The sequence below is a fragment of the Coregonus lavaretus genome (genome assembly GCF_964263955.1).
Source record: "Coregonus lavaretus genome assembly, chromosome: 23".
Classification (NCBI taxonomy): domain Eukaryota; kingdom Metazoa; phylum Chordata; class Actinopteri; order Salmoniformes; family Salmonidae; genus Coregonus; species Coregonus lavaretus.
The window spans coordinates 37,063,233-37,090,817 of record NC_140010.1 but is presented as its reverse complement, the minus strand read 5'-3'; the positions used below and the strand labels follow the sequence as shown (position 1 = coordinate 37,090,817).

Here is a 27,585-nt window from a genome sequence, read left to right as displayed (position 1 = left end):
GCCTGCCTGGAGTGCCAGATGGGTGGGGTTTGCACTATTGCATGGGTTCCATTGCCCCAAGCAAGCTCAACCAAGCGCAGCTAAACTATTTGAAATAAAATAAATACTATTTGAACCCAGGTCTGATGATATCTACAGTTCTCTTCACTAGTAACATTGTTTGTCTGTTTTCCTGCAGTGGGAGGAGGTGAGTGGCTACGACGACTCCATGAGTCCCATCAGGACGTACCAGGTGTGCAATGTGCGTGAGCCCAACCAGAACAACTGGCTGAGGACGGACTTCATCCCCCGTAAGGGCGTGCTGCGCGTCTACGTGGAACTCAAGTTCTCCGTCCGTGACTGTGCCAGTATTCCCAACATCCCCGGCTCCTGCAAGGAGACCTTTAACCTCTTCTACTACGAGTCCGATGGCGATACCGCTACGGAAAGTAGTCCCTTGTGGAGGGAGAACCCTTATGTCAAAGTTGACACTATCGCCCCTGACGAGAGTTTTTCTTTGCTCGAGGCAGGCAGGATCAACACCAAAGTGCGAAGCTTCAGCCCTAGTTCCAGGGCCGGCTTCTACCTAGCCTTCCAGGACCTGGGGGCTTGTATGTCGTTGATATCCGTGCGGGTTTTCTTCAAGAAGTGCTCGACGACCATCGCAAACTTCGCCGTCTTCCCCGAGACGGCCACAGGGGCCGAGGCCACCTCCTTGGTCATTGCCCCAGGGGCGTGCGTGTCTAACGCGCAGGAGTTGTCCGTCCCTCTTAAGCTGTACTGCAACGGGGACGGGGAGTGGATGGTTCCCGTGGGGTCTTGTACCTGCATGCCGGGGTTCGAGCCGGCCATGGCCGACACACAGTGCCAGGGTGAGTTTATAGTCGCATGTTTTGACTTTTAACCAAAGCCTGTTTATAATGCTTAACTGAAGCCTGGTTATAATGCTTAACTAAAGCCTGTTTATAATGCTTAACTAAAGCCTGTTTATAATGCTTAACTAAAGCCTGGTTTATAATGCTTAACTGAAGCCTGGTTTATAATGCTTAACTGAAGCCTGGTTTATAATGCTTAACTGAAGCCTGTTTATAATGCTTAACTAAAGCCTGTTTATAATGCTTAACTAAAGCCTGTTTATAATGCTTAACTAAAGCCTGTTTATAATGCTTAACTAAAGCCTGTTTATAATGCTTAACTGAAGCCTGTTTATAATGCTTAACTAAAGCCTGTTTATAATGCTTAACTAAAGCCTGGTTTATAATGCTTAACTAAAGCCTGTTTATAATGCTTAACTAAAGCCTGTTTATAATGCTTAACTAAAGCCTGTTTATAATGCTTAACTGAAGCCTGTTTTTAATGCTTAACTAAAGCCTGGTTTATAATGCTTAACTGAAGCCTGTTTTTAATGCTTAACTAAAGCCTGGTTTATAATGCTTAACTAAAGCCTTGTTTATAATGCTTAACTAAAGCCTGGTTCATAATGCTTAACTAAAGCCTGGTTTATAATGCTTAACTAAAGCCTGGTTTATAATGCTTAACTAAAGCCTGGTTTATAATGCTTAACTAAAGCCTGTTTATAATGCTTAACTAAAGCCTGTTTATAATGCTTCACTAAAGCCTGGTTATAATGCTTAACTAAAGCCTGGTTATAATGCTTAACTAAAGCCTGTTTATAATGCTTAACTAAAGCCTGTTTATAATGCTTAACTAAAGCCTGTTTATAATGCTTAACTAAAGCCTGTTTATAATGCTTAACTAAAGCCTGTTTATATGCTCAATGCAAGTCACACAGTCTACTCCACCCTCTGTATGTATTGTGTGGCGCATGAATGAAGGGTGAAGGAGGGTGGAGAGTTTGCATTAATGAGCTGTTGTAGAGAGCAGCAGCATACAAATATTGAGAGAGGGGGGAATCGGATGGAGAGGGAGAATGAGATAGTGAAAGGGATAAAGATAGTGGGAGAGAGAGAGCGAGAGAGAGAGAGGGAGATTGTGAGAGAGAATATTGTGTGAGGGAGAGACAAAGAGATTGTAAAGGAAAAAGAGATTGTGAGGGGGAGAGAGAGATATTGTGAGAGGGGGAAGGAGAGATAAAGCGAGAGACAGACATAGGGAGAGAGAGAAGGATAATGAGATAGAGCCGTGAATTGCCCAATGCCCAAGCCAAAATGAGGAGCGGTCAGAGAAAGAAAGAGAAACTTCCTCGTCTCTTTCTTCACCTGGGCGTGAGAAATGGCGAAGAACGGTGAATAACACGCGCCAGAGAGCTCATTTATGGCCATTTGGCGGCTCAAGGTTAAAAGCCTGTTGTCGACGCCTGATAAAAGGCTTTCCAGAGGCTTCAGGCGTGGCAGAGGCTGGCGGTGGCGAGGAGGAGGAAGTGTAATTTCCTCTATGGTCTCCCCACCGTTAGTTAATCTACAGGCGGTTGCACTCATTAACACCGCTCAGACCACCGTGAGCCAACACTGCATCGCTCACTATTAACACAGAGACGTTACCTCAGTCTAGAGATAGAGTGGGAGAAAGGTGGAAGGAAGAGAGGGTGGGTGGGGGGGGGGGGGGTGAGAGTTGTAGAGAGGGAGGGAAGGAGAGAGAGAAAGAGGGATAAAGATAGAGGGGGGGAAGGTGGGGAGAGAAAGAGAGGGTGGGGACAGAGAGAGTGGGGTGGATAGAGAGAGAGGGTGGGGGGAGAGGGAGAGGCCAGTGAGGGCCACAGAACCTTCCGGTATCAGAGAGGGAAAGACAAATGGGCATGCCCTCCAAGGTTAATGGATTAAAGCGGAGGATTCAGGTGACTGTCCTCGAGAAACAAACAAACAAAAGAAAACAATGGTACAGTGTATAATAAGACAAACAGAAATCAGATGATTGTTTCAAGAGTGTATCTGGGCCTGAGGTCTTAGTTGAGTTACGAGAGCCAAAAAACAATTTTCATGTTATCTTAACTCTATCTTAAAGCTATTTATTGCATGTTTTTTGAGCTAGAATGCGGACCATTAAAGTTCACTAATTTCACTCAAAGCGGCATTCCGGAGAATTAGGACTTAGCTTAAGTTCAAACTGGAAAACCACTTTGCCCAACTAGTTAATCACACCCTCTCGCCAGCAAGGTTTTTATGAGCCCTAATGCTGATAAGACAGATGTTAGCCAGAGCCACGGTTTTACACCACACTTAAAGAATGTGAGAAAGGTAAAAGGAATGTCTAGTTTCTAAGTGGTATTTACAACCTCTTAGTGTAAATCTCCTTAACCCTACTTTTAGTACAAATCTTAACCCCATTTCATGTTGAGACCTTTGTTGGTTTATCTGGTTTATCTTGACACTTTTCTCAATGAAGTTGGAGATTGAATTGATAGAGGTTAGGCCCCCAAAAAGAGAAGGGCTACCCAAAATGGTGCCAGTCTAAAACTAAAATAGTATCTCTATAGTTGCAATTGATTGATGATCAACATGCTTTGTAGGCGTCCGGACCCACCTTTTGAATTAAGTGTCGAAGCAGTGAGTTCTTCTAAGCCACAAATGGACACTGAGTGATGGATTCAGATGTATGCTTACTTTCAATAGTATCCTCCATCCTTGTTAGCCAGACCGGAGCAATCTACTGTAATCCGTCCATCTTCATCTTTCGCGCTCAATATACCTGTCATCCATAGTCCTCTCTGGGATAGATTGAAATCCCTCATATGTTATGATGGAAATGAGAGGGTATGAAGGATTTGCAGAGACTAGCTAGAAGTACCCCTTATAAAGACTTCCTCACATATTTCAACCACCACACGGACTGAGATAGTCTAGTGTGACGGTATGGTATGAAGGTATTCAACAGACTAGCTAGGGGGATGTGACAAATGAGAAGAAAAAAAATCGTTATGTTTAAACAGCCTATTTCTTTATTGGTTTTCCATTAAACAATAAGAAATGTTAATAAATTCCATGTGAATTCAAAATGCAGAATATGGTCTTATTGCTATTGCATATGACCGCAACGGTTTGGGTCTCACGGTGCGTCCATTTCAGATGGTTAAGCATTGCACCTGTACTACCATTACTGTATCTCAATTCCACCTTGCAAATGTTGCATTTTACCACCTTCTCATTTAACTTCTCAAAGTATTGCCATATAGGACTTCGCTGCTGTCGCTTATCTTTCTCTGCCATTTTTCCAACTGTTAACAGCAATGATGTAGTGGTGGAGAGTCGACTCCAAAAGAATCGACTCCTTGCACGTCGACTCCTGGTGTCGACTCCCATTTCTGAGTGTCAAGATTCGAATCCGCTAGAAATCGACTCCTAAGATTTGGTATTTTTGGAACGGAGGAGACTGATTAGTTGCAGTACCTCTGAGAACACAAACATTCACATCTTTCATAGCGAGGGAGAAAGAGGGGAGGGGCACAGTATAGGCAGGTCGGCCACCAGGCAGACAGTCAGAGCCGTGCACTAGGCCTATCTATTGGCAATCAAAAGCTGTATCTCGCAAATGGAATGCTTTATCTCGCAATTTCTTGGCTTGCAATGTCTCACAACTTCAGTAAAGCAGGGCCTATCATCAAGGAATAGGCAGAGTTAGGAATATATCAATAGTTAGGCCTTTCTAACATACTTGACCCCAGCCGGAATGAGATTGTAGTATGTGGCCGGCCTTGGTTTGGTGTTGTGCTTAATTGACATTGACGGTGTTCTGACTGTCCCTTTCGCTTTTGTCTTTCCAATATAGCGTGCACCCCCGGGTCATTCAAGTACAAGCAGGGGGAGGGCTCGTGTTACCCCTGCCCCCCCAACAGTCGCACAAGCTCCAGGGGGGCCAACATCTGCCCATGCCAAAATGGCTTCTACCGTGCTGACAGTGACCCTCTGGACTCAGCCTGCACCAGTAAGTCAAGCTCACAGTTTTTCATTAGCAGTTGTCATTGGCCGTAGAAATTCATTGGGACGGTTTCCTGGACACCTAGTCGTGGACTAAAGTGCATGCTCAATGATGATTCTCCATTGAGCATGCTATTTAGTCTAGAACTAGGCTTAATCTTTGTCTGAGGGACTGGCCCCTATGGTGTAAGTGTCTGTGAAGGTAGTTTAGTTTTAACTTGAGCATCTACAGTTGTTTCCACAGACACCTTTCTCAAAGAAATCACAGTGTTTCTCAGAGATATCAAAATTGATGTGTGATAGACATGCACTGCTTTGACATTGTGACATAGCCTAACACCAAAGGCCTTTTTTTCTCCCACATAACATACATAAACTGTGACTGAGCCGCTATGACTCTTGCCGACTCCCCTTGTCGAGACAATTCGGACTGTGTCACTATCCTCGTAGACCATTCGGACACCATACTTCCCCTATAGTCTGTCAGAGCTTGTGCCAGGCCTGGCAAGACAATGTTTTGCAAGGGGTTGAGTGTATTGTACTAGAAAGCTCAGCCCGGGCTCGCGTGGGAGCCCAGCATTTCAGACTGTGTGCCCAATTAGATGAGGCCACACTCCAAACTGTGTCAGTCTAATTGGATAGGACAGAGCATGGGGGGGAAACACACTCCACTTAGGGCGAACAGGCAGAGGAGCTGAACTGAGTTGGTTGAGTTGCGTGAACTGAGACACCCTGAAAGCATTACCTTGCCTCGACTTTCCCTCGCCATGTGCTGCTGCTGCAGTAGGTGTTGTCTGAATCTGTTTTGAGAGGGCTTGGGGTTAGGTTCCCCATCAGCCTCTGTAACTGGATGAAAGAAACCTTCTGCTTGCTGCTCCAGTTGTCCCCTGTAGCAGTTATCACACTTTATCCCGATTTCATACCATTCTTATTTAAAGAACTTGTCTCTATTGATTAACACTGGCCCATAGGTATACAGTATCATGCACCACCACTGCGCAATAGATCATTTAAATTCAGATCATCGCTATTTTATGGGTAATGAATCAAGTTTCATGAATACTAATGTTTAAGTCATGCATGGGTTGGATATGGTTTATATTCGCTATATGGATCCTGCTATTTATTTCCTCATGTATAGCAGAACATATTTCTACTTTATGGAATGAACTCCCATTGCTGTTTAATGGGTAATGATTTAAGTTCCATGAATTATAATGTTGAAGTCATGCATGGAATGAACATGGTATATATAAAATGAATAAAGACTTCTATTCAATTCATTATGTGCTGGAGATCATATTTCTCCACCAGAAACCAAACAATTGTATGAACTGTATGGATCCAGGAAGATAAGCCCTAATTGGGATCTTAGTAAGCAAATCATCAACTAAATAATTTACCCCTTCAATAGTGAGGTTCTAAGAGCAGGGTTCTACAGTGGGATTCTTAGAGTATGGTTCGAAGAGTGGGGTTCTAAAAGTGGGGTTCTAAAAGTGAATTTCTAAGAGTATGGTTTCATACCATTCTAACAGTAAGGTTCTATAAGTGAGGTTCTACTAAATTAGCTTCTATAAAAAGTGTTCAGAGGACATCACTAACCCGTATGCGGTGTTTCTGTCCAGCCGTGCCCTCGCCACCTCAGAACGTCATCTCCACGGTGAACGAGACCTCCATCGCCCTGGAGTGGGAAGAGCCGCTGGACGCCGGCGGGCGCGACGACGTAATCTACAACGTGGTGTGTAAGAAGTGTCTGCGCGACCAGAGCCCGTGCTCACGCTGCGACGACAACATGGACATATTGCCGCGCCGACTCGGCCTGACCCAGAAGAAGGTGGTGGTGAGGAACCTGCTGGCGCACACCCGCTACAGCTTTGAGGTCCAGGCGGTCAATGGCGTCTCTGGGAAGAGCCCCAGCGCACCACGATACGCCACAGTGAACATCACCACCAACCAAGCCGGTTAGTATCGCCACAACGCTTTGTCAGCGCTTAACGTTAGCAGCACTCAACATGAATACTTGATATCGGCACTCACAATCACCTCACCACACACCACTTAAGGTCACCACTGTAAGTAATGTAGCTACCTACCACTTAACATCACCACTCTCACCACACGACGACACACCACTCAAGGTCACCAACTTTACCACTCAACTCAGGTTAGCAGCAACAACGTTATCTACTTTTTACCGTCTCATCTGGTTCTCAGTACTGATGCTTTGTGTGAGTTTATAGACTCAGTATGTGTCATTTCAGTTTAGTACCAAATCAATAAACTGAAATGTCATGGAGAATGGTCAAATAAATGTAATGGTAAGAAGTCAGATAATCGTAAACAGTGCTAGATGAAGATTTTGTACACTTTACTAATTTATTTTATGCAGTGGAACAGAAATACTCTTAACATATTCAACATGAAAGCTTGTATTTATTTTACTTATTAACATCACCTTTTTGTTGTTGTCCAATCACAGCACCGTCAGCAATACCCACAGTGCACCTGATGAAGTCCACCTCAGACACCCTCAGCCTGTCCTGGCTTCCCCCAGAGAAACCCAACGGGGTCATCCTGGATTATGAGATTAAGTACTACGAAAGGGTAAGGCACTGTTTTATAGCCTGGTCCCTATGGTTGTAGGTGTTGACTATACAGCACAAACAGATCTGGGACCAGGCTAACTGTTCTCTGATTCAATCATGATTTACTTAAGTAAACATTTACTCTGTACCTTCAGTTTGAAGAGTCACTGGAAAGAAAACAATTGTACAAAATATGTTTGAAAAATAAATATTGCGTATGCGTTTTGTCTGAAGCTGGGTTGTTTTTGGCATTTCACAGGTTAGCGCTCACTTGATGCAGCTGTGTATTGTGTTCTTCAGCAGCATCAGCATCGTGTGCAAATAGACATCAACATGGACATAGACATGCTGCTCGTATAGAATAGAATATGAACCAAATACACTCAACTACATCAAGTGAACGCTGTCCCTTTTTTTTTTTTAAAGAAGAAGAAATTTGCATTTTTTCTATTCTAATCGATGTTTTGTCGGGTTCCTCAAGGTTTTCTTGCTTCTAGGGAGTTTTCCTAGTCAATCTGCCTCTGATTTCAGTCTAAGCTGTGTTACTGTAAAATCATGTGACAACTGCTGATGTAAAAAGGGTTTCATAAATACATTTGTTTGATTGGTTGATTGATTGATGTGTTCCATAGGGCCAGGCCATGTCTCACACTGTGACAGCCCAGCACAGCTCAACCCATGTGGAGGGACTGAGGGCCTCCACTTCCTACATTGTCCAGGTCCGGGCTCGCACTGTGGCTGGCTACGGACACTACAGCATCCCTAAGGACTTCAGCACCTCCATACACAGTACGCATTTCTCTCTCTCTCCTCCTGCCTCTCGCTTTCCCTCTTTCTCTCCTCCTTTTCCACCTTCACTACTTAATTGCCTCTTTCTCATCCTCCCCTCGCTCTCTTCCTTCACTGTTTATCATTGTCCTCCACCATTGTTAATGCCTTAAATTTTTTTCTTCACCAGTGTTTCAAAGCTTTTCTATGTTCACTTTAATAAGTACAATCCATCCAAGTAGTGAAAGAACACTGAAGAAGCGATTTCAAGAAGCTGTCTGTTTTTGAAATTGCTCTTAATGGCTGTGTGAAATCTTTACAGTCTACTGTTTATTATGCAAGCAGATTAATACAAATAAAATTACTTGTTTTTCAATATCTGTTTTTTTTTTACCAGAGTGCATTGTTTTTTGGAATAAGTAAGTAGCCTTGCACAAGCCTTGGCTTCTAGGAGCAGCAGCCAGCCTCCTGTTTCTGTAGCATGAGGACTTACCTCCAATCTATCTCAATGCTGAGTGCCATGCAGAGACGCACTGGTCGGGGATCGAACTCCCAACCTTACAATCGCAGGGCGGATAATCTAACCACAAGGCCACTAACTTGGCTTTTCGTGATAAAGCACTTTTATTGTGTCTAAATGAAAAACAAAACACAGATTGGAATACAATTTACATCCCATTATTTGTTTTGGCATGAATCCGCTTCCATATTTCACTAGCTGTTTCTTTAAGAATTCCTCAGTGACATTTCAGATGTTAATTGTTGTTTTATTTTTCTGGTGACCTTCAGGTGACCCTCAGAAGTCGGTGCAGGACCTTCTGCCGCTCATCGTGGGCTCGGCGTCGGCCGGTCTAGTGGTCATTGTTGCCCTTGTGGTCATTGCCATAGTCTGCTCTAAGTAAGTGTTTGATATGTAACTATTTATCTAATACAGGCCTTTTTGGTCATTATTTGGCAATTCTTTGGTATCTTGGGTCTCTTGGCTTCTTGAATCCTGAAAAGGCCCTTAGAAAGGCTTAAGCCACCCTGAGCATTGTTCCATTCTTCCAGTCCTGACTGTCTGCATACAATCTATTATCTTCTGCTTGTTATTTGAAAGCAGCCTACTGTGGAGTGCCAGCCAAGAATGAAGATTGATCATGCGAATGAGATTGTGTGTGTGTGGTCCTTTTTTTGCAGGAAGCAACACAGTGGTTCGGAGCTGGAGTACACAGAGAAACTGCAGCAGCACGGTGAGCACAGGGGGATGGTGTGTGTGTTGGGGGAGGGGCTTGTATGTGTGTGTGTGTTGGGGGGAAGGGGTTGTGTATTTGTGTGTTGGGGGAGGGGCTTGTATGTGTGTGTGTGTGTTGGGGGGAAGGGGGTTGTGTATTTGTGTGTGTGTGTTGGGGGAGGGGTTTGTGTGTGTGTTTGGGGAGGGGGTTGTGTGAGTGTACGTGTGCGTGTGTATACTATACAACTCTAGTCCTGAAGCTGCAGTTTCTGTGGTCCTTTGTTCAAACCAAGACAGTAAACACCCTGATTGAATGAATTATCCAATCACCTGACCAAGGCAGGAAACTGCATTTGCTCAATGAAAACCATGATTATCTAGATCAGGTTTATCAAACCCCCCTTGCTCTTCAAGACTCACAGAGCTGTGTGATAGATATGCCAATGCACTGTTCATGCTTATAATTTCATTCCAGTCATAACTGTATTAGTTAGTAACTCCACATTGGAACACATGAATTCAAAACTGCCAGTGTCATGCATATCTGATGAATGTGTGTATTCAAGACCTGGCGAAAAACATATAATGCAATCCTCCCTTCATTTCGGCTCCTTCTCCTTCGGTCTATCTCTCTAGTTTCCCCGGGGGTGAAAGTGTATATTGACCCGTTCACTTACGAGGACCCCAACGAGGCCATCCACGAGTTTGCCAAGGAGATAGACATCTCATGTGTGAAGATCGAGGAGGTCATTGGTGCAGGTAACCAATATACTTAGGTGTTGAAGTGCGGTCTTTAAAAATATATATTTACAGTACCAGTCAAACGTTTGGACACACCTACTCATTCAAGTGTTTTTCTTAATTTTTTACTATTTTCTATATTGTAGAATAATAGTGAAGACATCAAAACTATGAAATAACACATGGAATCATGTAGTAACCAAAATAGTGTTAAACAAATTGTATACCGTATTGGTCCGAATATAAGACGGCCTTTTTTCCCCTCGAAATAGGTCCAAAAAAGTCGGGTCGTCTTATATTCGGGGTCTAGTATTCAGAGCGCAGTTTCTCTTCTTCGGCGCTCCCTTTAAATGTCAATACACATTCGCGGGCACAGATGGCGCCAAAAATTCGTTCCGGACGGAGGGAAGAGGCGTCCTTAACAACCAGCCCGTTACCGGTGTTTAAAGATGGAAAGACAGGCTGACCATTTAGAGACAAGTGGCTCAAAAGTGGGCCAGGTCAATAAACAACAGCGGAGGAGCTATGATGCCAATTTCAAAATAATGGTTGTCAATAAGGCAGAGTCATCTAACAACTGCCAAGCTGCCAAGACATTCGGGGTCACTGAGTGTAATGTAAGAAGATGGCGAGCAGAAAAACAACGTCTAAAAGATGCTAACAGTCAGCGAAAATCCTTCCGTGGTCCTCAAAGTGGTCGTTTCATTGAGGTTGACCGGAGGGTTTTTGAATATGTCAGGGAAAAAAGAAGTGAGGGAATGCCCATTACCAGAGCTGTCATCCAGGTTAAGGCCCTGGAAATCGCCAGAGAGCTCAACATCACTGGATTTAAAGCCAGCCTCGGCTGGTGTCGTAGGATGATGCGGCGTAATGGACTGTCACTTAGACGGAGAACGAGTTTGGCCCAACGCCTGCCGTCAGACTTCGGAGAGAAGCTGCTTTCGTTTCAGCGCTTTGTTATCAACCTGAGGAAGAAGCACTCCTACCCGCTGGATCAGATCGGCAATGCTGATCAGACACCCGTTTATTTCGACATGCCAACATCGGTGACTGTCAATAGAAAGGGAGAAAAGTCTGTGTTGGTGAAATCAACGGGCAACGAGAAGAGCCGCGTCACTGTCATGTTGACATGTCTCGCTGGTGGCAGCAAACTCCCCCCGTATGTCATTCTTAAGCGTAAGACTGTGCCAAAGGACCCAATGCCAGCTGGCATTATTGTGCGCGCCCAGGAGAAGGGCTGGATGGAGTCGGGGCTTGTAGTGGACTGGCTAAAGGTTGTGTGGGGCGCACGCTACGGGGGACTGAGGAAGAGGAGGAACATGCTCGTTCTGGATGCGTTCCGCGGACATCTGACTGAGCCCGTGAAAAGTCAGGTGCGAGCAATGAACGGGGATCTTGTGATCATACCAGGGGGAATGACAAGCCAGCTACAGGTGTTGGACGTAGTTGTGAACAAGCCTTTCAAGGATAACCTGCGAAAAAAATACACAGAGTGGCTCCTGTCTGGCAACCACGCACTCACACCGACCGGGAAAATACAGAAGCCGTCAGTCCGTCTACTGTGTGAATGGATCCTGCATGCATGGGATGCTATTCCCTCACAGAGCATCATCGATGGCTTTAAAAAATGTTGCATCTCAAATGCATTGGACGGCAGCGAGGACGACGTGCTTTGGGAGGAGCCGGTGGAAGCGGAGCAGCTGGGGAGCGATGACAGCGAGAGCGAACACAGCGGGGCAGAGGACGTGTGTGAGGGATAGAGAGACATCGGAGGAGAAGTTTGGCGAATTTTTGTTAAGTTTAGTTAAATGTGTGGCCTGTATTTTCTCTGTTATTTAAAAATGTTGCTTTATTATTGCTTGATATTAATTTTGAATCATACTGTACATAGTTTGCCTTTGTGTTTAATTCACTGTGTTTTTAATATTGTTATTTTAAAATAAAATGAAGTTCTTTGTTCGGCAAATCTAGTCTGCAAATCTGTTTTTCTAAATGTTTGTGTTGAAAAACGGGGGGTCGTCTTATAATCAGGGTCGTCTTATATTCGGACCAATACGGTATTTGAGATTCTTCAAATAGCCACCCTTTGCCTTGATGACAGCTTTGTACACTCTTGGCATTCCCTCAACCAGCTTAACCTGGAATGCTTTTCCAACAGTCTTGAAGGAGTTCCCACATATGCTGAGCACTTGTTGGCTGCTTTTCCTTCACTCTGCCGTCCGACTCATCCCAAACCATCTCAATTTGGTTGAGGTCGGGGGATTGTGGAGGCCAGGTCATCTGATGCAGCACTCCATCACTCTCCTTATTGGTAAGATAGCCCTTACACAGCCTGGAGGTATGTTGGGTCATTGTCCTGTTGAAAAACAAATGATAGTCCCACTAATCCCAAACCAGATGGGATGGTGTATCGCTGCAGAATGCTGTGGTAGCCATGCTGGTTAAGTGTGCCTTGAATTCTAAATAAATCACAGACAGTGTCACCAGCAAAGCACCCCCACACCATAACACCTCCATGCTTTACGGTGGGAACCACACATGCGGATATCATCCGTTCACCCACACCGCATCTCACAAAGACACGGCGGTTGGAACCAAAAATCTCAAATTTTGACTCATCAGACCAGAGGACAGATTTCCACCGGTCTAATGTCCATTGCTCGTGTTTCTTGGCCCAAGCAAGTCTCTTCTTCTTATTGGTGACCTTTAGTAGTGGTTTCTTTGCAGCAATTCGACCATGAAGGCCTGATTCACAGTCTCCTCTGAACAGTTGATGTTGAGATGTGTCTGTTACTTGAACTCTGTGGCGGTCCTCTTGAGAGCCAGTTTCATCATAGCGCTTGATGGTTTTTGCAACTGCACTTGAAAAAACCATCAAAGTTCTTGAAATGTTCCGTATTGACTGACCTTCATGTCTTCAAGTAATGACGGACTGTCGTTTCTCTTTGCTTATTTGAGCTGTTCTTGCCATAATATGGACTTGGTCTTTTACCAAATAGGGATATCTTCTGTATACCCCCCTACCTTTTCACAACACAACTGATTGGCTCAAATGCATTAAGAAGGAAAGAAATTCCACAAATTAACTTTTAAGAAGGCACACCTGTTAATTGAAATGCATTCCAGGTGACTACCTCATGAAGCTGGTTGAGAGAATGGCAAGAGTGTGCAAAGCTGTCATCAAGGCAAAGGGTGGCTATTTGAAGAATCTCAAATATAAAATATATTTTGATTTGTTTAACACTTTTTTGTTACTACATGATTCCATATGTGTTATATCATAGTTTTGATGTCTTCACTATTATTCTACAATGTGGAAAATAGTAAAAATAAAGAAAAACCCTTGAATGAGTAGGTGTTCTAAAACTTTTGACCGGTAGTGTATATAAATTATATATTTTTAAATATATTTTCCTTTATTATTTTCCCCTAACCCTATCATCCCTCCCCTAATTGGAGTGAACTAATGGACAACAACACTTAGGTTTCTACTTCCAGTTTATTTTTTTATTTTTATTTTTTTATTTCACCTTTATTTAACCAGGTAAACCAGTTGAGAACAAGTTCTCATTTACAACTGCGACCTGGCCAAGATAAAGCAAAGCAGTGCGATAAAAAGAACAACACAGTTACATATGGGGTAAAACAAAACAAAGTCAAAAAATACAACAGAAATACATATATTTATCCATACTATATAAATTTTTCGGACACAGAATATTTTACAATAGTTAACTTTTGTTAGTTTTTTGTCCTATCCTTCAGCTCCACTCAACCCCTCCCATCTCTCTCTGAAAACCATCCAGTTTTTATTTGTATTTGCCATATTTTTCAATTGTGCAGTGATGTTTCACAAAAGTTCTGAACCTTTCCATTCTCATAGATTCTACATATTGTAAATTAAAGATAAACATTTTTGCTAAGAGTGTTATTATATTATTGATCGATTGACTATGACTTTTTAAATCACCCAGCAGTGCTATTTGACGAGTTAGCTCTAGGTAAATGTTGCAATTCTTCAGCCATTCCTAAACCTGTGACCAAAACAAGCTACATATGGACAGTACCAAAACAAATGATCTAATGGTTGTATCCCCCATAAACAGTACCAGTCAAAATTTTTGACACACCAACTCATTCCAGGGTTTTTCTTTATTTGTACTATTTTCTACATTGTAGAATAATAGTGAAGACATCAAAACTATGAAATAACACATATGGAATCATGTAGTAACCAAAAAAGCGATAAACAAATCAAAATATATTTTATATTTGAGATTCTTCAAAGTAGCCACCCTTTGCCTTGATGACAGTTTTGCACACTCTTGGCATTCTCTCAACCAGCTTCATGAGGTAGTCACCTGGAATGCATTTCAATTAACAGGTGTGCCTTGTTAAAGTTAATTTGTGGAATTTCTTTCCTTCTTAACTCTTCGGAGTCTGGAGCTTTTTTGGCCGTTTTTGGGTACCTTCAATTTTGCCCTGATATACTACATAAAGAAATGTTTACCAGACCAATGTTGGGTATCTTTTTTTTCAGCACAACCTCACCTATATGATCTGTTAGTAAGTTTTTCACTTTGACATACTATTTCAACACACTGGACCCAAACACACACAGAAAACACAAAGTCCGTTTAGAAAAAAGATGGTTTTTTTATTGTAAAACCCTCAAACATGGTGAACCAAGCATTTAAAAAGCTTCAAATTGAACCACAAGGTGCAAATATGAACATATAAAAGTATTTTGGTGATATATACAAGCAATAAATAACTATTTACAATAAAAAGTAGGTATAACCACTGGCGTTTTTCTTCTATTCTAACCCTAAACCTTTTTGTGCCACTCCTCAAAACAGTTTCTGTCCAAAATGAAAAAAAAAGCTTCAAATTGAACCACAAAGTGCAAATATGAACATATAAAAGTATTCTTGAGATATATACAAGCAATACACAACTATTTACAAAAAAAGTAGGTATAGCCACTGGCCTTTACCCTATTTGTGCCACTCTTCAAAACAGTTCCTGTCCACAATGACACAGAGAGCCACATCACAGGCCTTGCACTTCCATGGTGTGACAAACCTCTTCTTGTCAACTTGTTTACAGCGTTGACAAACCCTGCGGCCTGCTGTGGCTTTGTCTTTGGCCTCTGCAACATTGGCAATGGCCACAGGAACATGGCTGGTGCTTTTTTGAAGTGGAACCCCTGTCTGGGTCACTCCGCACAGCTGGGCCACAAGTTCTGCCACAAAGTTCTTGTGCGTCATGGGTGTGACCTGTTGGGTCGCACTGATGTCACAGTGCAGGATGTATGCATTTGTTGTTCCCATGTCCAAAAAATGCAGGAAGAGGGTACGGTACCAGCGAGCAGTTCTGCGATGGGTTGAGTAATACTGGAGAAGCTGGTCTGACAGGTCAACCCCTCCCATGTACTTATTGTAGGCCATGATGGGGGTAGGGCAGGGAATGTCTTTTGCTACCCAGCGTCCAGGTCCTTCCTTCACCTTCCTCTTGATTGTCTCGCCCGAAAACGCTGGGTGGATTGTGGAGCACACCGACACCTCCCGCGTATCCATCCACTTCACAAAGACCAGGCGATCCTCTCTGATCCATCTCACAGACCCCCTCTTCGATTTGCTGGTGAGGGCATTTTCTCTGCCACTAGGACACCCTTTTCTGTTGCTTCTGTAGGTCCCACAGGCTCCAAACTTCATATACGATACTGCTGACAATAAAACTCTTGAAATACTAACAATTGAAATACTAACTCGTGAAAAACTCTCCAAAACTACTCATGAACTGAACTAATTCCTCTCGTTCGTTCTTTCGCAATGGCTAGTTGTCATGGGAATGAATGTTTATATACTCGTGTGCATCCTGAAGAACCGGGTTAGCACAAGCACACGTTTTTTTCCGTTCCTTTTTATCACAAAAGACGACAAAGTTATTATAATAAATGCAAAGCGCTCATAAAAGAGCGCATATTTTGACGCACTTTTTTCATGGAATTGAAATTATCATAACTTTGGTTTTAGTTGGTGTATTTACATGAAACAAACACTCAAAACGTAGCTTCGGGTCTCCATTTCTGCATGAAATCGACGGCAGCTCTCTGCTTCACTTGGTTTGGATGCTGCGCGGTCCTAAAGCCGGCCCGCGATTTGAACGCGCCGAAGCGTTCGCCGACTCGGAAGAGTTAATGTGTTTGAGCCAATTAGTTGTGTTGTGACAAGGTAAGGGTGGTATACAGAATATAGTCCTATTTGGTAAAAGACCAAGTCCATATTATGGAAAGAACTGCTCAAATAAGCAAAGGGAAATGACAGTCCATCATTACTTTAAGACATGAAGGTCAATCCGGAAAATTTTAAGAATTGCAGTTGCAAACACCATCAAGCGCTATGATGAAACTGGCTCTCATGAGGACCGCCACAGGAAAGGAAGACCCAGAGTTACCTCTGCTGCAGAGGATACGTTCATTAGAGTTAACTGCACCTCAGATTGCAGCCCAAATAAATACTTCACAGAGTTCAAGTAACAGACACATCTCAACATCAACTGTTCAGAGGAGACTGCTGAATCAGACCTTCATGGTCGAATTGCTGTAAAGAAACCACTACTAAAGGACACCAATAAGAAGAAGAGACTTGCTTGGGCCAAGAAACACGAGCAATGGACATTAGACCGGTGGAAATCTGTCCTTTGGTCTGATGAGTCCAAATTTGAGATTTTTGGTTCCAACCGCCGTGTCTTTGTGAAATGCAGAGTAGGTGAACGGATGATCTCCGCATGTGTGGTTCCCACCGTAAAGCATGGAGGAGGAGGTGTGATGGTGAGGGGGTGCTTTGCTGGTGACACTGTCAGTGATTTATTTAGAATTCAAAGCACACTTAACCAGCATGGCTACCACAGCATTCTGCAGCGATTCTCCATCCCATCTGGTTTGTGCTATCACCTGTTTTTCAACAGGACAATGACCCAACACACCTCCAGGCTGTGTAAGGGCTATTTGACCAAGAAGGAGAGTGATCGAGTGCTGCATCAGATGAATCCAGGGTTGTTTTGTGTATCAGTTCATAAACCATGTGCCATGGAATTGGTACATCGAAAATCTCTTCCCAACTTTTTTGCAATCTATATGGCGCAGCTGTCAATCTTTTGGTCCTTAAATGAAACGGGTATACTTTTTTTATTTGTCACAATTTTCTTTAGCCAATTTTGGTCTTTAATGCAGGGCCGACAGACAAGTTACTTACTTTCTCCCCCTTCCACTTGCCTCTTCCATTTTTGCGGTAATGCTGCAATTAGTTGGTTGTAATTTTGAGTAGAGCAGACATTTCCATATCATTTTGTTAGCTGCATGTGTGACAACTCCACCAGTCCTATTTCTCATATCATTTATAAAGATTATACCTTTTTTAGTGCAGTCTTTTTGAAGTGTGGTCTTTGAGGGTTAGGCTTTTTTGGAGTGGATTGTGTTTTGGGGGAGGGGTTAGGGGAGTGGTTGATGTTGGGGGAGTGGTTAGGGGAGTGGTTGATGTTGGGGGTGGGGGTTTGGGGTTGGTTGGTTGGTTGGTTGAACAGGATGTGTGCTGGGTGGGCGGAGTGTGTGTTCAGAGGAGGGGCAGGGGTTGTTGAGGGGGTATGTGTGCATTGGAGGAGAACGGGAGTTTGGAGTGTCCGCTTCTGTCATCCACCAAGTCTGCTGTTTCTTCTCCAAGAGCATGTCGTCTTTCTCCTAACTTCACCTTGAATGACTACTTTGCTTTCCTCCCTTTCCTTTCTTTCTTTCTCTTTTTCCTTTTTAAACCCAACTTTTTACCAAGGCACCAAAACCCCCAAGCTCCTCATCCGTCCCCTCTCTCCCTACACCGGTCCCAGGCACCACTCCCGGTCGCAGGTTGATCTTTCTGTCCCTCAATCCCTCCCCAACGTCTCAGACTCCTGAGCTCTCATTTCCTCCCCTCCTCACTAACTCTATCTCCTACACAGCCAAACCCCCATCCCTTGCTCTTTTCCAATCTCCTCCTTTCGCTCCTATATTTTCTGAGTTCTCCACCTGAGTTCTTCCTCCTCCACCTCATTTCAAACCAGTAATGCTCCCTCCTCTCCCTCACTCCTCCACTCCTTCCACCCACCCCCTTCCCCACCCAGGTGAGTTCGGGGAGGTGTGCCGCGGGCGCCTGAAGCAGGCCTGCCGCCGTGAGGGGATGGTGGCCATCAAGACACTGAAGGCGGGTTACACAGAGCGCCAGAGGCGGGACTTCCTGGGGGAAGCGTCAATCATGGGCCAGTTCGACCATCCCAACGTGATCCGGCTGGAGGGCGTGCTGACCCACAGCTGCCCCGTGCTCATCATCACCGAGTTCATGGAGAACGGAGCGTTGGACTCCTTCCTCAGGGTGAGTGAGGCTGACACCAGTTGTGGCGATGTGAGGAATTGTACATGACACCTCTGGTTGATATTGATAGCCTAGGGGTTGTATACTGTTTAAAATCACAAGGTTCATGGAGAATGGCGCACAGGACTCCATTCTCAGGGTGACACTGACTGAGTTGTGATGATGCACGGAATCATACAGGACACCTTTTAATTGATATGGAGTCTACTGTACCAAGTCAAATCCTGGAGTCACGCATAATCACACATACTGTACAACCAGTGGAGGCTTTGAGTCGTACTGAACACACACCAGTTATGACGATACGTGGAACCGTTCATGACACCTCTGATGAATATTGCTAGGGGTTGTGCTGTTGAAAATCCTGAGACATGCGTAGTTATACACAATACAGCTGACGGATAGGGATTCTACTGCACAAAACCGTTTATGGAGCTACTCTTTTACTGTGCTACATAAAAGCCTGGGGACAAGCACAATTACACATAGCACCTCCTACACACCAGTGGATGCTGAACAAATCCATGGGGGAAGTACAGAACTTCTGCAACTTTGAGAGTTCTATTATATGACACCTACTGTAATGATAGTGGGCGGTGGGGACACAGTAATGCTCTCTGACTCAGTAAGAGCTCTTTTTGATTTTGTTTTTATTTAACCCTTATTTTACCAGGTAAGTTGACTGAGAACATATTCTCATTTACATCAACGACCTGGGGATTAGTTAAAGGGGAGAGGAATGAGCCAATTGGAATCTGGGGATGGTTGTGGCCATGATGGTATGAGGGCCAGATTGGGAATTTATCCAGGTCACCGGGGTTAACACCCCTACTCTTACGATAAGTGCCATGGGATCTTTTAGTGACCACAGAGAGTCAGGACACCCATTTAACGTCCCATCCGAAAGACGGCACCCTACACAGGGCAATGTCCCCAATCACTGCCCTGGGGCATTGGGATCTTTTTTAAGACCAGAAGAAATAGTGCCTCCTACTGGCCCTCCAACACCACTTCCATGCAGGACCAACGCTGCTTAGCTTCAGAGGCAAGCCAGCAGTGGGATGCAGGCTGGTATGCTGCTGGCTCTTATTAGCCTTTAACCTTGAGCTCTTAGGAATGGTGCACTGTCCATTCTTAGGTCATCGTACTACAGCTTACATAAAGTGTAGCTTCTTTCCTTTAACAGTAAACCCAGATCCTACCGCCAAATATATTTTTATTATTCAACCTTTAACCAGGAAAGACACTAGAGGTTAGAAACAAGGTCAACCTAGTCATTCACAAATAATCTCTCTCAGAGGATAATGTGGAAACCATGCACTACAGTGCAATCTCCATAACCCTCCTTGTCTTATCTCGTCTCATCTCATGACTCAAGAGCAGCTTCTCACCCACTCCTCTCCGTCAGATGTCCATCCAACTGTATGTGTGTGTGTGACTCAAGGATACACACTGCCGTGATCTAATGATGTCACGTCAAACTATTGTGCCTGACAGAACAACACACACCCATAACAAGAACAAACACATTTGCATGTAAGGACAAACACACACACACACACACACACACACACACACACACACACACACATACACACACACAGCATATGTTTTACTATCCTTGTGGGGACCTAAAATGTATTTCCATTCAAAATCCTATTTTCCCTAACCTTAACCCCTAACCTTAAACCTAACCCCTAATTAGGTTTAAGCCTAAAATAGCCTTTGTCCTCGTAGGGACCTGGAAAATGTCTCCACGAGGGAGAATTGTCCTTGTTTTATTATCCTTGTGGGGACTTTGGGGGATTTCCAGTACCCACAAGGATAGTGACACAAGCTCCATAAAAGGCCTAACCATCCATGCCTGTTATGAAGCATTTTGTTTACATATCCATCAACTTGTCTTCCTGTCAATCTCAATTTGAGTGTAGAGTACAAAACAGTATGTTTACATATTTGGCATGTTTGGAATGTTTCTGTCCTGGTTGATGAGAAATTAACCTCGATTTCCAGGCTCCCTCGTGAGACTTGGAAGTATGGCATCGCAATACTAATAAGAAATGGGACTGATTATGTATTGGAGCTGGTAATAGAAAAATAATTAGCCCATTGAAGTCATGGAGTCATGATTTTCCATTCTAATTATTCTAATTCTATGGAGCTGTTGTGAGGGTAAGCATGGTTAGCATAGTTAGCATGGTTCCATCAACGGAACGCTCATTTCCTTTCAGTCAAGACTGGATCACACAGAAAGAGGTTGAACCTCTTGTCGTTCTGTGAAAGGAAAATTGAATTCTAACTGTAGCTAGTTGTCAGCGGACTTTCCTATTCACTTTCACGCTGTAGCATCTGTAGTTACGCACAGACACACACAGCACAGCACATGGAATTTAGTTATTAAAGATTGATTTAAATTATTAATCTTATTAGATGGCGTCAGACAGCTTGAAAAGTTCATCTGTTGCAGACTGACAGAACCAGTCATGGATGGTGTTGACATATGTCATGTTTATGTAGGCTGTAGGACTGACTGACTGACTGACTGACTTACTTTATCTACCTTCCCCCCCCCCCCCTCTCTCTCTCTCTCTCTCTCTCTCTCTCTCTCTCTCTATCTCTCTCTCACCTCTTACTTTTTCCTCACCCATCTCCCCCCTCTGTCTCTCTTTCCTTCTCCTTCCTTCTGTCTTTCTCTCCCTCTCCCATTCCCCTCTATCTACCCTCCTCCCTGTCTGCCTTACTCCTCTTTCTCTACCTCACTCACCCCCATTCCCCATTCCACACCCATCCCTCACAGCTGAATGATGGGCGCTTCACGGTGACCCAGCTGGTCGGCATGCTGCGTGGCATCGCGTCGGGCATGAAGTACCTCTCGGACATGAACTACGTCCACAGGGACCTGGCGGCCCGCAACATCCTGGTCAACAGCAACCTGGTGTGTAAGGTGTCCGACTTTGGCCTGTCCCGTTTCCTGGATGACTCATCAGCCGATCCCACTTACACCAGCTGTCTGGTGAGTGACGTGGGATGGAGAGTTGGTGTTGCCTGTGTGTGCGTGTGTGTCTCTGCCTGCCTGTGTGTGTGTGTGTGTGTGTGTGTGTGTGTGTGTGTCTCTCTGCCTGTGTGTGCGTGTGTGTGTGTCTCTGCCTGTGTGTGTGTGTGTCTCTCTGCCTGTGTGTGTCTCTTCCTCCCTTCTCTCTCACTTTGTGTATATTTATAATGACTCCATCGCCCAGCATGTTCCACTGTATCAACCCCGCCTCCCCCTGTGTCACTGCAGGGAGGTAAGATTCCCATCCGCTGGACCGCCCCTGAGGCCATCGCCTTCAGGAAGTTCACCTCGGCCAGTGACGTGTGGAGCTACGGAATCGTCATGTGGGAGGTGGTGTCCTACGGAGAAAGGCCCTACTGGGACATGAGCAACCAGGATGTGAGTTAGTTATGTACACTGAACAAAAATATAAACGCAACATGTAAAATATTGGTCCCATGTTTCATGAGCTGAAATAAAAGATCCCAGAAATGTTCCATACGCACAAAAAGCTTATTTCTCTAAAATGTTGGGTACACATTTGTTTAAATCCCTGTTAGTGAGCGTTTCTCCTTTGCCAAGATAATCCATCCACCTGACAGGTGTGGCATATCAAGAAGCTGATTAAACAGCATTATCATTACACAGGTGCACCTTGTGCTGGGAACTACACATGCAGAGATCATCTGTTCACCCAAACCGCATCTCATTAAGACACGGCGGTTGAACCAAAAATCTCAAATTTGGACTCCAGACCAAAGGACAGATTTCCACCGGTCTAATGTCCATTGCTTGTGTTTCTTGGCCCAAGCAGGTCTCTTCTTCTTATTGGTGTCCTTTAGCAGTGGTTTCTTTGCAGCAATTCGACCATGAAGGTCTAATTCACACAGTCCCCACTGAACAGTTGATGTTTTAGATGTGTCTGTTACTTGAACTCTGTGAGCATTTATTTGGCTGGTAACTCTAATGAACTTATCCTCTGCAACAGAGGTAACTCTGGGTCTTCCACTCCTGTGGCGGTCCTCATGAGAGCCAGTTTCATCATAGTACTTGATGATTTTTGCGACTGCACTTGAAGAAACTTTCAAAGTTCTTGAAATGTTCCGTATTGACTGACCTTCATGTCTTAAAGTAATGATGGACTGTTGTTTCTCTTTGCTTATTTGAGCTGTTCTTGCCATAATATGGACTTGGTCTTTTACCAAATAGGGCTATCTTCTGTATACCCCCCCTGCCTTGTCACAACACAACTGATTGGCTCAAATGCATTAAGACGGAAATAAATTCCACAAATTAACTTTTAAGAAGGCACACCTGTTAATTGAAATGCATTCCAGGTGACTACCTCTTGAAGCTGGTTGAGAGAATGCCAAGCGTGTGCAAAGCTGTCATCAAGGCAAAGGGTGGCTATTTGAAGAATCTCAAACACTTTTTTGGTTACTACATGATTCCATATGTGTTATTTCATATTGTTGATGTCTTCAATATTATTCTACAATGTAGAAAATAGTAAAAATAAAGAAAAACCCTTGAATGAGTAGGTGTGTCCAAATGTTTGACTGGTAGTATATATCTACTGTGGCAGACTAGAGTGAACACTAGCATGCGACCTGGATGTCAGTTAGTTGGTTCCTAGCTCCTGTTGCGTCCTGATAGAGCGACACAGAGTGTGGAAGGTGGTTCTGTCCACAACACTAGCTTACTACTTATTTATGTGTTCATGGAATTTATTTGATAGGTACAGTGCACATTAATCAACATTTTCAGGTTTAAAATCAATGTAAAAGAACCGGAGTTAGCAACAAAGCTTATTTTTGTCCCTGAATGAAGTACCTAGAGTGAAGTATTGGTAGTCTATTGGGCAGGATTTGTATAATACATCAGCGATTGTGATGTAACCACTGTTTAATTTCAGGAGGGCTAGTTTACACTGAGTTACATTGCAGCCTCTACTTTTAGTTTGAGCTTGACAGTGTTTTTATCTGCACTGTGCAGGTGGTCAGTGCAGCTGTGTGCCTGGGTTGGCGTTTTTTTTACTTTATTGCCTCCTGTCACCCCTATCTACACCTGTATCTTCACTCCACAGATATTTACTACGGCAGAGTAGTAAACACACACACACACACACACTCTTTCTCTATTCCCACAACACGTCTTACCATCTCACTGGGCTTCTACCTTATTAATGAATAGAGAACAATTATGCTCATCCAAACGTGGAATCCAACATGTTGTATTACTACAGTAGCTAGTTTCAATAGAATAATTACATTTGGGAGCAGCAAAAAAGTGGGGATAGTATAGGAGAGATTTTGTATGATCCCCAAAGGCAATTTGCATTGCAGACAGTCGTAATCAAAATACAGACAGACAGCATATGGATATAAATAGCTTTTCTGTACAGAGAATACAAACATGTCAGTGAGCAAACAAGGAAAGCTGTAGAGAGATGAATGATCATCCCCAAAAGGCCCATTTGCTTTGTAGAAAGCAGTTAAACATCCATACATAAAATGAAGGTATGAAAATAAGTAAAGAGAATAGAAACGTGCCATACCTATTCAATGAGTGGACATCTACAGAACCGTATTTTATTTTATTCCACCATGAATTGTAATGTAACGTTCCCTTTTTGAATTGCCAGAAATGTTTAGTGGAATTGAACCTGAACCTATTGTATCGTATCACAACATTTTATCGCATTGTAGAGTATAATATGGTACCATATTGTATCGTATTGTATTGTAACATATCGTATCGTATCATATTGCATTGTATCACAAAATATATTGTGTTGCATTGTACTGTATATCATATTAACCCTTTACTTCCTGTAGGTGATGACTGCTGTGGAGCAGGACTACCGGTTGCCCCCTCCCATGGACTGCCCCATGGTGCTGCACCAGCTCATGCTGGAGTGCTGGGTGAAGGAGAGGAACCTGAGGCCCAAGTTCTGCCAGATCGTCAGCACCCTGGACAAGCTGCTCCGCAATGCCGCCACCCTCAAGGTGGTCACCAGCACATACTCAGGGTGAGTGGAGGGGACTGGAAAGTATTATTTTTGAGTTGCACAACAAGACCGGTGTTACGACAAAGTAACAAGGCAACAGTTTTAAAAAAAAAGTATATATGCGTGTGCAGGAGAGATCAGAAACCTAAGGGATTATACAATATTTTTTGTTGGTTTGATTTGTTGTTTTGGCGTGCGCTCAACAATATCGACAGTGGTTAGTTGGGCCTAAAATGTACACTGAGTGTACAAAACATTAGGAACACCTACTCTTTCCATGACATAGAGTGAACAGGTGAAAGTTATGATCCCTTATTGTTGTCACCTATTAAATCCTTTTCAATCAGTGTAGATGAAGGGGAGGAGACAAGTTAAAGAAGGATTTTTCAGCTTTGAGACAATTGAGACATGGATTGTGTATGTGTTCCATTCAGAGGGTGAATGGGCAAGGCAAAAGATTTAAGTGCCTTTGAACGGGGTATGGTAGTAGGTGCCAGGTGCACTGGTTTGAGTGTGTCAAGAACTGCAACTCTGCTGGGTTTTTCACGCTCAACAGTTTCCCGTGTGAATCAAGAATGGTCCACCACCCAAAGGACATCCAGCCAACTTGACACAACTGTGAGAAACATTGGAGTCAACATGGGCCAGCATCCCTGTGGAACACTTTCGACACCATGTTGAGTCCATGCCCCGAAGAATTGAGGCTGTTCTGAAGGCAAAAGGGGATGTAAGTCAATATTAGGAAGGTGTTCCTAATGTTTTGTACAGTCAGTGTATGTTTAATGCCTCAAGTGCTTGTGGCAAAGCTCTGGATCAGCTCTGTTTACCCTACCAAACAAAAAACGCAAAATTATCATACCCTCACTTAACAGCTCCTCTCTTGAGCCTCAATAGAGAGCAATAATAATGATGTCTTTTTGTAGGCACTAACTCCACCATGACTCATTGGCCAAAGCCTGTGGGGAAATGAATGGGGTTTTTGGATAAACGCCGGCTATATATAAGGTCATGTTAACTGACTGATATTATCTAAAAACGTATAAGATCTCCTAAGCCTTTTCCCAAAACCCCATTCTTTCCCCATTCATTTCCTCCATAGGAACGGCTGAACGAACCAGAGGTAACTAATTTCCGGTTTTTAGGACTAAAAGCTGGCGAGCGCTATCTCTCCTAGTTTCCCAGTTTCACTGTTGCAGCATTACCCCAAGGACGATTCCTATTGCAAGGAGCGGGCCTAATTGCATGTGGAAACATAATGACTGACCTAGGTTTAATTCCCCGTGCTCTTGGCTGTCTTTTAAATGTAGGTGATAGGACAGAGACAGAGCCAGGGCTGCTGATGTGGAAACAGACTAACGGAGGGCTGAGGTGATGGAGTGTGTGTAACAAGGCATATTCAGGAGAAGCTAAAAGAGAGGAATGTGTTTAATTAGGTTGCTAATTAGCTTTTTTATGCGCTGAGGGAGGCCATGCCATTGCTGTGATGGGTCGAATGGGGAGGTGTGTGTGTGTGTGTGTGTGTGTGTGTGTATGTCAGTGTGTCTTGCATGTATTATGCTACGTGTCACTGTATGCGGATGATTAATTTATGGCCTCATCTGTATGCGACAGCCACAGAAAGGTAGATGGGGAGGGAGAGAGAGGGAGGGAGAGAGAGATCCCTATCAAAAGTAGTGCACTATATAGGGAATAGGGTGCTATTTGGGATGCAACAAGGCAGATACTGTAGCATCCTCAGAAGGTAGATGAAGGAGATACTAGTTTTATTACAACCCCAAAATGATGAATTGTTTCTGCTCAGAGGTTAAATTGGATTTTGTAAGTGGTGGAACTGGCTTCTAAAATTGGTTGTCTTTTCCATGATCGGTATCAACACATATTTGATGGATTCTCATTGTGTGCTGCTACATGTGCTGTGTGCTGCTACGTGTGCTGTCTACCATCCTCAATGTTGTTGACAGCGTAATACTATACCTAACACAGAAGCATTCTTCAATCCTGGTCCTGGAGAGCCTACAGGGTGTACAGGCTCTTGCCAGACCATTATTGTAAATACAAATTTGTTCTTAACTGACTTGCCTGCTTAAATAAAGTTATTTTATTTTTTATTTTATTAACCTTTATTTAACCACGGTTAAAATATATATTTTTTAAATACTAATTGTTCCAGCCCAACACTAACAAACCTAATTCAACAAATCAAGGGCTCGATGATTAGTTGATAAGTTGAATGCATTGCGCTAGCACTGGGTTGGAACAAAACCCTGCACACCCTATGGGTCTCCACTCCAGGACCAGGAATTTAATAAAACTGGTCTAACAATTTGTACTCTTGAAAGAACCACCTGTGACTGATCTTTGCCTCTCTTGTTGACAGGGATCTTTTGCAGATCGGGGGGACACTGCCTGGCCACCACGGGAAGAGTCTAGACAGCAGTCAGAATGATATCGTTCGACAACAGATGAGCGCGACTCTCCCCATCAGGGTCTAAGGTTTGGGTCTGGACCAACAAACCAAAAAACAACCAAACAGAGACAGCATGGGAAACTGGACCCACTAGATACTACCTAGGAACTCTACTTGTTGAGCCCAATGTAAGAATGAATGACACATACCTAAACAAAACAAACATTGTCTACTGTAACTAGACAAAACATTGTCCACAGAAGACAAAGCATCTACTCTACCTAGACAAAACTAACATGGAAAAGGAAATCTCGACTTTGGACAGCTTCAGCAGAGCACCATAGAGAATAGACTCTTGAGAAGCTTGTGGATAACCCACCATTGATGTTGAATTGAATTTGTGAACCGTCCATTGACAGAAAGCCAAACTCTCCCTCAGGTTGTGTTTGCATGTCTGCATGTGCTTTCTGCTAACTGGGATGAGTCCTTTCTTCCCAGAGTGATTTCCATGTCTTCCCTGCCATTATCATTGACTTTGACCATGGATGGGAATGGACATGGATACTGTGGACTTC

The 27,585-nt window shown here is 43.6% G+C and overlaps 1 protein-coding gene across 1 annotated transcript in view; it reads left to right on the top strand.

Annotated features, from left to right (window-relative positions):
* Positions 1 to 27,095, top strand: part of LOC311099084 (ephrin type-B receptor 3-like) — a gene marked incomplete at both ends in the record, with an annotated part of 49,187 nt that extends 22,092 nt beyond the window's left edge. Inside the window, 13 exons of the mRNA XM_084139707.1 lie at positions 179 to 851; positions 4,702 to 4,857; positions 6,476 to 6,811; positions 7,330 to 7,454; positions 8,068 to 8,224; positions 8,993 to 9,101; positions 9,383 to 9,435; positions 10,053 to 10,175; positions 18,315 to 18,562; positions 21,360 to 21,575; positions 21,843 to 21,992; positions 24,431 to 24,624; positions 26,981 to 27,095. Of these exons, the coding sequence (XP_083995833.1) occupies positions 179 to 851; positions 4,702 to 4,857; positions 6,476 to 6,811; positions 7,330 to 7,454; positions 8,068 to 8,224; positions 8,993 to 9,101; positions 9,383 to 9,435; positions 10,053 to 10,175; positions 18,315 to 18,562; positions 21,360 to 21,575; positions 21,843 to 21,992; positions 24,431 to 24,624; positions 26,981 to 27,095 (2,655 nt within the window). The remainder of the gene's footprint in view (positions 1 to 178; positions 852 to 4,701; positions 4,858 to 6,475; positions 6,812 to 7,329; positions 7,455 to 8,067; positions 8,225 to 8,992; positions 9,102 to 9,382; positions 9,436 to 10,052; positions 10,176 to 18,314; positions 18,563 to 21,359; positions 21,576 to 21,842; positions 21,993 to 24,430; positions 24,625 to 26,980) is intronic.
* Positions 27,096 to 27,585: the final 490 nt, after the last annotated feature.